A 12,742-nucleotide genomic window follows, 5' to 3' on the forward strand; every position below is an offset into this window, starting at 1 on the left:
TATATAAACGTTGTACCAACTTAACACGTTGGTGGGTATATAGATTCAGTAGCTCAGTAGAAATTTTGTCGCAATTCAAAAGTTACTTGGTCTGAGTTCCAATTTGGATATCAATATCATGGTAAATCAGTTGATGAGCTCAGAGTAGGATGAAAAGTATATTCTGGATTTCAACCCTCAACCGTAATCTATCTATTCTGTACAAATTCTTTTAACTGACTTCAATGGTTCACCATGTAATGTTTAAGTAATATGTATGTATGAAAGAATTTTTATCAGTTAATATTCAGTACTTATAATGCTAGATACTTCTTGAGTTTTTAAAATGTCGTTTGATGCTTTGAAGAAAATGCTTGATGGTAATTATAAGTAAATTCTACAATGTACTATTTATTCTGTAGGATTATATCAGCTTGATATCCTTTAATTCTGGTGGATAATGATGTTATAAATATAATTCTGAGCTATCAACTCACTGTTTCAGATGACTATTTTGTCCACGAAGGTTTAATAACCACCTTTTATGATAGATAATATATATGGCATCCTGATTATTATTCTTAAGTGATCTTTCATCTACATATCGAAAAATTCGCTTAACCAATCGTTTGTAAACTACCTATGATCTTGGGAACTATTTAAATTAAATTGAGTTTGTACCCAAATGAATAAACCCGAATACCAAAACATCCCCCCAAAAAACAACTGGAAAATCAAATAAAAACACTACATATCTTTTCTAATTTTATTGTAAATTTAGCTAAAGGCTACTAAGTTAACATATTTGTATTTTCATTGTATTAAGTCCGTTAAAAGAATCTTAAGGTCAATTTCGGATTATTTTCTGGTTAGTTATGTAACGGGGATACCAATCCTTATTTTGTCTATCTAATATCAGAGAATCGGTATTTTGTATATCATATTGTGATGTGTGCTACTGATGTCAACAGACATTTAAGTAATATGTATCATCAATCGAAACTGAAATACCTGGAGGTAGATGATTAAGAAGATCGAATAAAAGAGAACGAGAACAGTCAATGGTTGCTGTGGAATCGAAAGAAGAATGAAGTCTGAGACAATTGATTGACATTTTGCAAATGAACTATTTATTGTATGGTTCTTAGATTTTACTAAGAGATTCTGTAATTTTGTATTCAAATACATTCGATTGTCCTTACTTGTGTTCTCGTTCACTACAATATATTTGAATTCAAATAATTAACAGTAAATAAAACGTCTGTTAATCATATTTATCACAATCACATGTGTTCATATGAAGTAAAACAGATAAAAATCAAGTTTCTATTGTGACTTAGATTAACTTCAATTGACGTTCATACTTTTTGATGGAGTTTTGTTTTCTGAGCTGGATGGTTTGGTCGTCTCCTGTAGTGTGCAGCCGTTATCAATAGGTGTTCCATTTTTCTTCCACTTTGCTCAACTATTCTCCATCCCAATCGGCAGTTGATTGGAGGTCTATATCTTACACTTGTTGGTAGAACATACTGGCGAAGACACTTGTGGAGAAAATACAGTTGTTCTCAAGTAAAAGCCTGTCTTTTGGCGAAATCCTCCCATTTTCGAACAACGAAAAGCGTATTACGCTCATATGATTTTGAGGTAGTGAAGATTTATATCTCAGGTGGATGGTTTTGATCAAACCATCCAGCTAAGAGAACAAAACTTCATCAAAATCATCCACCTGAGCTACAAATCTTCTGCACGTTTATACTTTATTCTAATCATCATTGAGAAACTGATTCAAAACTGAATGTCATGTAATTGTTCACATTACAATATTTATGTCAATTTCTACACAACAGCATAGTGATTTTTTCAGAAAGGAAACTATATCATTATTCTTGATGAGTAACATTTCAAACGTTTCGTTGATTTTGATTTCTAGCAAATAACTAAACTGTATCAAAGCTAATTTAATCCATGACAAAATTGAAATATTACTGAATTTATCTATCCTTTATCATTGTTCAATACAACTCCAGTACCTAACATTATCAAGCATTTTTCTGTTCATTTAATGGGTTAGTACTAGATGTAAGAGTATAATTCCCATAGAGAATTTCATTTCAATCATATGTCTTATATAAACATCCTATTGTAAAGCATCTTAAAATGTAGAATAAATCAGAAAACGGATTGAAAGGTGGAGCACAAAATAAATTACCGATCCATAAAAAAATGCTTCAAAAAGTTTGATACCATACATCGAAAAAAGGATGCGGTGCAAATTTACGGACATGTATTCTGTTTCAAAGAGCATTCGTATCTATATTTGATCAATTCATTTATATATCTATGTATATCCGATATCAATTTTTTGATTTATATCCATTTGAACTATTTTTAATCAACATTAATCAGTTTTCTTCATTAAATTCAAGTCTATATCGATATACTGAAGTACTCTTGAGAAGTTAAACATCTTGTATAAATGTCTTGACGATAAAACATGACAAAAGTCTGTTTATGCTTGCATATATAATTGAATTCTACTTGTAAATGAAAGTCACTTATGCAATAATTGCTTTTTAGGATTACATATACATAGTTTTAGAAAGTAGAAAAACTGAATTGGAAATTTATCGAGGTTCGTACTGTATGTATTTGGGTAAAGAAAAAAAGAACTGAGAATGTAGAATTTCTAATTTGCTTTACTTACAATAGATCAGGTTATTATCATCATTTGAAAAGAAATTTATACTGTTATGATATTCATCCATTATGTTAACATGAACTCACTAAGAGAACTCTTTACTTGCTAAACGATGATATGAGTTTTAGTAACCCGAAATCTGATTCCAATTAGGTCGTATGATTGATTGTCATTAAAATATACATATCTTCAATCCTCGTATATAATTATCAACTTAGATAGTGTTAGTGAACAACGGAATTAAATAAATCAAATAATAGAATGGATATTTGAATAAGTATGTTTTTTACACTCGTTGATCGAAACAATCAAAGAATTGCAGTGAATGAAGTGAAGAAGAGAGAGCGAAGCGAAACAGAAGGACTTGCAGTGGAGGCGTGTGAGCCATCTCGATTTAACCGTGAGTTATTCAATAATTATTGTCACACAAAAATAATCTGCAGACGTGTAATGAATAGGATAAGAAGTGTACACACATATACGCTCATATGAAAACAGTCAAGGTTCATAAGTGAATAATGAACAAGGTGAAAACGTGACTCAAGAAGAATGGATAAATTGTCATTGTTATATCTGAGCGAAGATTAAATCATGAGTAACTTCTGAGACATATTAATTGACTAACATTATCTATACATTCTTATGGTATAACTATTCAATAATTAGATTATGTATATTTATATCCCTCTTATTATAAGCTTTATTTTGACCTATAATTTATTATTGTACGATTTACTGTTCGTAAGCTGTGTTCAGTTTATTAACTACTGCCTCCAACGTTCACAGTCACTTTTTGGCTTTATTGTGTACAATGTTATTTCTTTTATTGTGCGTTGAGGTCTGTTTGATTGATATATAAACCCAGTATGTCTGAAATAAATGATTCGATTCGATTCACATAGTGGAAGCTGGTATTGTTGTTCTGGACTCTAGTGGACGGGCTAGGCGGACATAGGACCAATAAGGACGCTAGGCTGCTCATACTGGTCGAACGTCATTGGTTTTGGCACAGTGCTACGATTGTATAAGTCGTATTTTGATTGGTGGATAGATCAAGTGATAAAAATGCCGGACATAAAATCATAACAGTCATGTCCAGAAGCTAGAATAAGTTATATAAGCTTAACATTAATAACCAACACTACAGACTTATAATAATTAAGAAATGTCGTCATATCACCGTACAAATATCCTAAGATATTTTTTTCAAAAATACACGCTGATACGACCTTTAGTCACCATTATTTTTGTACTTAGAAGGACTTTTGTAAAAGACTGAAACATTTATGGTTAATTAACAACAAAATATTTAAAAAAAATTACATCATATTACAAAATAGTTCTCAATTAATTAAAGTTTTTTTGGCCCAGTTTTCATTTACTCACTATTATAGTTTAGATTATGTTATAACATGTGGTCTGAGTGCCCTGTTAATATATAACGTAATGATACCGCTAATTAGAGAGCAGTGAATTATCAATTGGACCAATGACGCATAAAACCCGTGAGAGCAATATAGAGTCCCTATCGGTCTCGCTTCCTGTCTAGCCCAGCCAGTTAAGTCCAGAACATCATTCTCAACCTCTGTGATATGAACCATTTATTTCAAACATACTAGGTTTATAAACAAACCAATCAGACCACATCGCACCATAAAATAATAAAAACAACATTTGTACAAGATCTAGTCAAATGTGGCTGTGAATGTCGGAGACTGTATTTAACAGAATGAGCATAACTCAACAATGGTATGTCGTATAATAATAGTTCATAGGTCGAAATAAAGGTTTTAATAAGAGGAACATAAATATGCATAGTTTAGTTACTTAACAATTATACGAAATAAATATACGTATAGTATTAGTCCAGAACTGGATCTTAAAGGTTGTCATTCATTATGCTTATCGGGACATAACAGATTGAAAGTAATGTAAAACAGTTAACTGAATACTCAAACAAAACATGATTGATACAATAATTTACTGATAGTGTACTTAGGCTGTAAAATCTTATTTGCGGTAAAAAATTTCTGTATAGTAATCAACAACAACAACAAAAACCCAGAAAGTACTAGATCATTCAACCAACAAGAAATTAGAAAATTAACAAACCTTTACAAGTATTGAATATAGATTATGTAATACTTATAAAGATAATGAAAAATTATGACTTAGAAAAATGTAAAGTTTAACTAAGACACATATATATCACATATTTTCTTGTAAACTTGTCAAAACTATTCATAAGGGAACATTCATTCATACTGATTTCCGTTTTAAAACATTTTTATCATGTTCTTACGTCAAATTCCTTATAATATTGCATAATTTGCGCTGAAAACATTTATCTTTGTCATAAAAATGTACTATATGCATTGGATGAATTGAACTATTTAGCCTATTATGACGTACATATCTATATGAGCGAAAATACTATTTGAGATGCTAGTGAATATTCATAGCTAACAAACAAGATTATTGAGGATATCATGTTCTTTAAATTAAATGGTTTATTTATGAAGCTTTATTATCCTTCTAAATAACATCATCAGTACACATTTCAAAAGTATATGAGGTATTCGAACTTCTACATAATTAACTAATAGCTCATTCGAGTCCTAGAGTGAATATCAACTCTGAGAGGCAGCTACATCCAGATGACGAGTCCCAAATAGGATGAAATGCGCGTCCTAGATTCCACTGCTATCCACTATCCATCATTGCTTACAAAAAAATCATTCTATCATCTTATAATTCAGTTAATTATTGTTCAACTTTACGTTATCACCATTGTATGTATATTTGTCATGATTATTTTCTTTGCTGACTTAATTTCTGATCTTGCAACTATACATATTCCATCTCTTATTACCTGATAGAACGGAATATTTTCAACATTCAATCGTCTATTAATCCTTATGATGTTGTCTAAAAGAACAATAGAAATTTCACATCTCATTACAAGAGAACTACCTTCCAAATCACTTTTTAATCAATATAAAGAACTGTGTTTTAATAAATGACATCATTTCTATTTGATAAATGATACATTTTAAACATTAAAACAAAAACAAAACAAACTATTATTTAACTGTCTACAATTCAATAGAGAACAAAAGAGATAGACATAAAAGAAGAAGAAGAAGAAAAAGAATGAAAGAAAGAGGTATGATAATTATTCTAGTGCTTTTTCTTTCAAAAAAAAGGAAAAAAAGACAGAATCCACTTCAACATTGAATAGAAACAATTTGTTTCCTTTTTATTAGTGTTCAGTTGTTGTATACACCTTAAACTAGGGCTAAAAAAAATTTAATTAATTCTATACTTCATTGTTTCCGTACATTACATAACTATATATCTGTCTATATTATTTATGTAGAACATTCTAATTGTTTTATTCATTGAACTATTATTTAGTACTTTTTTATTAAAGTTACATTAGATTTCACTAAATAAGGGTGGAGTAGTATTTGTAGAACTGATGATGATGATGATGGTGGTGGTGGTGATGGTGATGGTGATAATGATGTTCTTCATTTTCTATAATTATCATTAATTTAGTGACAAATTAATTTAATTATTGTCAAGAATTGTGTAAATTATGTAATGGATTTAATGATTGTTAGTCAATTTTTAGAAGGTTTCTTCACATTTTAAATGTCTAAATTCTTTATTATTTTAATAGTTGAGGATTATGTTTTAATTGAAGCTAGATCATCATGGAAAACCTGAAAGCAATGGACGGCTGTTGTGTCTTATTTTGAGACTCCTCAGTAGTGCTCATTCATGATCTCGCCTAGTGAGATTCGAGCACAGGATCTATCGGTCTGACGCGCGAATGCTTAACCACTAGACCATTGAGCCGACATCCAATGATGTTAATGTCTAACTTCAACTAATCCATGAAATTGAGCGACACATTCACAAATGTCATCAGTGAGTTACTATTTCGTAACAGACTCGGTTGAACTTCACTGGTCACTGCTTCTCACTACACTCCAGGAAATACCTCTAGATAAAAAGATATTATACTTAGTATACATTAGTATGATATATATTTGACATTATCATTATAATTGTTTGTATTGGCATTATACCTGACGATGAGAATGATGATGACGATGAGAATATATTACAAACAAAAGTCTTGACAAGGGACTAACGAACATAGAGAGAAAGAAAAAGGATAACGGAGAGAGGGAGAGATTGAGTTAAAGATCGATAACAAAAGAACTACACATAGATAATTGATGATATATGGTATCAATACTAAAAATTGTGCATTTTGATTATAAAGAGATAAGAGTATAAACTGTATCATTTAATATATAGCATGCATATACTTATGGCTAAGAAAATGTAGGTGAACTTACAATCACGTCATTGTACACATCAAATCAAGTATTAAAATTACTGATGAAAATAAGAATACACCACTATTGTTCGATTAATTAAATAAATTATTGAAATTCAGAAAATGTCGATTATTTTATTGTGCTCTAGTGCTCAGTAACAATGTAAATTAAAATGAATTTAACTGTGAAAATACTACAACCTCCACAAATCCCCATACGTATAATAATCACCAATGACTAGCTTAAAAATGGAATTACAGTGAGAATCCGTGACCAGTGAAGTTCGGTGCAGGTCAGGTGTGAGACGGTTATCTACCTCAGACAATGGTTCAAGGGTTGCTAACGATCATGGATCGATTGAAGTTAGATATTAATACTGTTGGATGACTGCTCAATGGTCTGAAGGTTAAGTGTTAGCGCACGAAACTGAAGGTCCTAAGTTCAAGTCCTGTGTACTAGAACAGGATTGCGCACTACTGAGGAGTCCCAACTAGGACGAAATGGCCGTCTAGTGATTTAATGGTTGTCTAGCTTAGATCGACTCGTGAATTCAACCGTTAAAATACAACGATCTCCACAAACTCCAATAATGATAAATTCAAATGATTAAAACAAATAGTTCAATTTGCATTTGTCTTTTTATTTCAGATAATGGTAATAATAGGAAGAATGAGTTTAAAATAACCGTGACAAAATAATAGCCAGTTAATAGTCTGTCAGAAAACAAATGGATTATTTTCTATCTGTATCCTAGAGCCCTTATTAGGACCGAAATATATTTTTGAAAATCTCTACATTGTTGCTGGCTAAGGTTATGTATTTAGGGTACGGATCAGAGATTTGAGATGGGAGTTTTCATCATGAACTGATAATAGCTATAAGAAGAATTGCTCTGTAGCCATACAAATAAATTAATTTAGTGTGAAAATAAAGGAGATAGTATTTGCTTAGTTCATTCATAAAATATTGTTGCAACACATTTAAGGTTTTTTTTACATGTCAACGGAACGGTACAAAATCTGGGATTACAACTTTCCAATTAATACTGTTTCTACTAATTCCCTAGTTGATATCACTCTGTGATGGAAATTATCATAAAACGAAATAAAAATCCGTAAACAGTATCAAATTTAAATTACTAGAGAGTCAGAGTTATGGCTTACATCATAAATTGGGCTTATATAGCTGTCTTAGTATAAGACTCCTCTACACTAAGCAAAAAGAACTTCACCTGATGTCAAGCCACGGACTTCTAGGTTTAGCTGTAAGTTATTAGCCTTCTGATCACTAAGTTGGCATTCAATGGTTTACGTTTGTAACTTTAATTATCTCACGAAGTAATGTAACGATAATCTAACTTGGTCGCTGGAGACCTTTCTGATACCCGAATTCCTCAGTAGAACTCCTTGAACCACCTCTAGAATGATCTAATTAAAGAACATACATTATTTTGAAATTAACTGATGATAAATGAAGTCTTTCGACGGTATAAAGATACGTTTTCGTCAGGAATATAAATATTTTAATGACAGTTATTATAACGAATATAAGATATGAAAAAATCATTTGTTGATTACTCAACACTTAGTAGATTTTTGCGACTAAATGGAAGAATAAAGGAGTTAACCAACTAGACATACATCTGATTATCGTTTATACAAAAAGTGGAAGTCATTTTCACATTAACATTAATACTTTAAATACTATTAATGTTAACATCATATAATAACGTAATAAACGAGAAGTAAATGATTAAAATTACGTTGTATCGTGGGTGAGACTATAGCCTATGGACGACATTTGAGCGACTCCAAAGTGACCTCGAGAATATTCACCTACTAGTTAGGACTAGGGTTATAAACCAGTGTGAGGAATTATAATAATAATTTACAGTTGACTGCTTGGGTTAGGAATTAGATTTAGGGTTTTCATCACGAACTAACATCAGTTCAAATGCCAAAACTCTATTTAGACAAATAAATGAATGAATGCCGCACCAAAATTCAAGATCTGTTTTCTTACATCTGATTGGTTCGTTCATCAATTATAGTCTCACCGTTATTTTTTATCACATAAAGTGATACCAACTGGTAAATTATTGAAAAACAAGAATTACAATAGATATCCGTTTTTGTATTGGATTCAAGTCTTGAAATAAATATCAACTCTGTGATGCAGGTTCTTTCGGCTGACGAGTCTCAAATAGGATGAAATGCGCGGCCTGGATTCCACTGCTAGTCACCATCCATCTCTACTTATTATAATAGATAGTTTGTATTTTATTAAAGTACTATACAGGCATAACCTAATTCAAGTGTTTTGAAATCATAATAATGATATCTTACAAAAGATACACTACTATTTTTAAATAGCTGAGTCAAAATTAATTAGTTAGCAGTTTACGTGTAATCGGTAATACATATGTCTTGCTCCTGAGCAGTTGATCTCGTTAGTTACACTTTCATTGGAGATACATTAAGAAATTCATTTCAAAGCTAGAGATAACTATGAACTGTATTGTTATATATATAGACGAGACTATTTTTATACGAAAAGTTAACATTTTTTTTAAAAAAAAGTTTCTTATTGCAAATGGTAAAACAAGTTGTTGATAATGTCAAGTTACTGAATACCAATTCGTTTGATTATTCTATCTGATTGTATATACATTTATATATTACTGTTTATGTTAACGGGTACCCATTTATGAATTTATATCTCTAAGATGTACTAAATGTAACTAACTATACCACGTCTACAATTGATTATATTCCGGAAAATAAAGGGGAAAAAATGACAATTTATGCGCACTATAGTTGGTCATCATATAAAAAAAAGACGAAAGAGGAAATGGAAAAACAGACAATCAGATAACCAGATGGTTGGACAGACAGACATTTAGATAGATAGACAGACAGGCAGAGAATAGATGTTTCCTTTAATCTAAGTCTTAATATATATTCATTTGACATGAAATCATTTCATCTGTGTTTTAACCGAATGAATGGAAAAGAGATTAGAATTGCACAGAAGTACAAAGATATATTTTAACTGAATAGTAAATGATTAAACCATTGTTATTCAAATAGTTTATATTTCAAATGTATAGTGATACAACCGTCTGTTGTTGTTGTTGTCGTTGTTTTTTGAGTGTGTATAATCTTCCATTGAATTTACTCACTGGATGTCCTAGCTTCCGGGTTTTTTTTAGAGTTTGTTTATGTATTAAGACGACTTGATATATATAAAGGGTGAATTCAGTCAATGTAGTGTGTATATGGTCATAAAATTTATAAAATCTTGAAAAAAAATATTTCAAGGAAATTTATAAGCAAAGACAGATGGTGGTTAGCAAAATACTGATCAATGACAGTCCTAAACAACAATGGTGTTATATCCGATGAGAATAACGAATGGTAACTGTTAGAATCTATTTCTGGAATAATACTATGCATATATTTTTAACGTATAATTGTTAAGTAACTAAACTATGTATATTCATGTTCTTCTTATTAAAAGCTGTATTTTGATTCATAAACTAATATTATGCGATTTACCATTGTTGAATTATGCTCAGTCTGTTAAATACAGTCTCCGACATTCACAGCCACTTTTGACTATATCTTGTACAAATGTTATTTTCCATTTTATCGTACGTTGTGGTCTGTTTGGTTTGTATATAAACCTAATATGTTTGAAATAAATGGTTCATATCACAGAGACTGAGATTGGTGTTCTGGACATAACAGGCGGGGCTAGGCAGAAAGTGATGTGTGGGCTAGAATGATAATGATTAGTTGTCTGCTTAGTCAGACATATCGATAGTCTGACAGGTGTCAGATGAGTTATATATTCCCCTATGCTCATAATTATTATTGTTGTTGGATTGTGTCTGGTTTTGATGCGAAAATATATTTACGTTCTAGTCAGGCTAATCACGTGTACTTGGCCTGAGTTGTGTTGAAGTCTTGTAGAATAGACACTGGGAGGGAATTTAGTGTAGATATTCGTCTAAAGTAAATTAACATCCCATACGTGTAAACATGGAAACCTAACCGTTATAATGAGAAGCAGGAGCGATTGGAACTCTAGACTGCTCGTACGAGTTTTATGCGTCATTGGTCCAGTCGATAAAGCACTGTTCTCTAAGTGATGGTATCATTACGTTATACATTGATAGGGGCACAAACCTATAAGTTATAACAAATGGGAAAATACAAGCAAGCAATACCAAATGTATTTCAAGAAAAATTAAAAAAAACAAAATCAATAGAGAAAACTGAAAGTCTTGAATACCATAATAATTACTCATACAATACTCATTATAATAAATATTTGTAAGCTACTACTGTATGAAAATAAAACGAACTAATATAGCTCTCATGATTTGCAATTCATTGTATTTTTAACTCCTGGAGAAAACTGAGCAAAAGTTATGAGCTTCATATTTATAGTTTGGTAAAACAATGGACATCTGCTTTGAATTGGTACAGTACTTCCCGACAGTGGGTATCCGCTATCATGTCAGAGATTAAACATAGGACGTTCGGTCTCCCAGAGTGTGCTCGACTTTCAGAGTATTAAGTTAATATCCTATGGCTTACATTTCTAACTTCAATGAATTCACGATACTAATCAACTATCATTTTTTCAAAAGTTAGGCGCTTATCACGTTGTTGTTATCATGTGTTATATTGGAGAACAAATACTGAGACAAAGCTGCTGCCTAGTGCACCTTGATTCACAATAACTCTCTAGATATAGTTGATCTGTGTAATAAACTAACTCTTTTGTTCATGAATATGTAGTGTATTTTATAGAACCGTATCCCTACCTTTCGAAAACTTGTCCAGGTACCCGATGCGGTACATCATTATTAGTTTTACATGTAAATTGAAACAAGAGATCAACTTCATGGTTACGATATTCTTGGTTTGTAATTATAGCCAAGTAACCAGTATACAAATCACCAGTCTACAAGAGAGGAAAAATATGATTACATTATTATAAAAAATAATACATGAAGTGATCGTGTACACTGCTGAATAAAATATTGATAACTGTTTTTTCATATATATAATTAGAAGTCGTAAAGCAAACCTTGTGGAAATGACTTAAATTTTATACTTTACACTACGTTTGAGCTGTAGATATGCACTCCTGATTTGTCCCAATATTAAGAGAAAAACGGCTGTATAATTTTTTATGGTCTTCATTGGTTGTCTAAAAAAGATCAGTCCGTAATGCACAGTATGAAAATTCAGCAATCTCCACATATACCCAATTCACCAATAATAATTGTGTATTCAGGCGGAACTGATTTCGAGAGGTAATCCAAGGAGTCCTAATGAGAAGCGATGGCTAGTAGAGTTGGGCTATGTCACATTGCAAAATGGTCACTTAGATGTCGATCCCAAATTGTCCAATCAATGATCCTGTTATCAATATTTTGACTGATATATGGTCAGTTTATGCTAATGAGTCCCAAACGGGACGAAACTCGTGTTTTGGATTCCATGTTACATTTTATCATAATGGATATATCAAACCAACCAGTACAGAATGCACATATAACAATCAAATTTCTGTAAAATATATCAAGAACGGAATAGTTCAAACCACCACAAATTAAATTGGTTTCCAGAGGATGTTAACACATCTAATCATTAGGTTTTATTAGATAGTAATAGCGATGATTTCAATTTTGTTG

The 12,742-nt window shown here is 31.2% G+C and overlaps 1 protein-coding gene across 1 annotated transcript in view; it reads right to left on the reverse strand.

Annotated features, from left to right (window-relative positions):
- Positions 1–12,742, reverse strand: part of MS3_00008441 (uncharacterized protein) — a 152,015-nt gene that overhangs the window by 32,187 nt on the left and 107,086 nt on the right. Inside the window, exon 9 of the mRNA XM_051216779.1 lies at positions 11,867–12,006. Coding sequence (XP_051065394.1) covers positions 11,867–12,006 — 140 coding nt within the window. The remainder of the gene's footprint in view (positions 1–11,866; positions 12,007–12,742) is intronic.

Source organism: Schistosoma haematobium, chromosome 6 (genome assembly GCF_000699445.3).
Source record: "Schistosoma haematobium chromosome 6, whole genome shotgun sequence".
Lineage (NCBI taxonomy): Eukaryota > Metazoa > Platyhelminthes > Trematoda > Strigeidida > Schistosomatidae > Schistosoma > Schistosoma haematobium.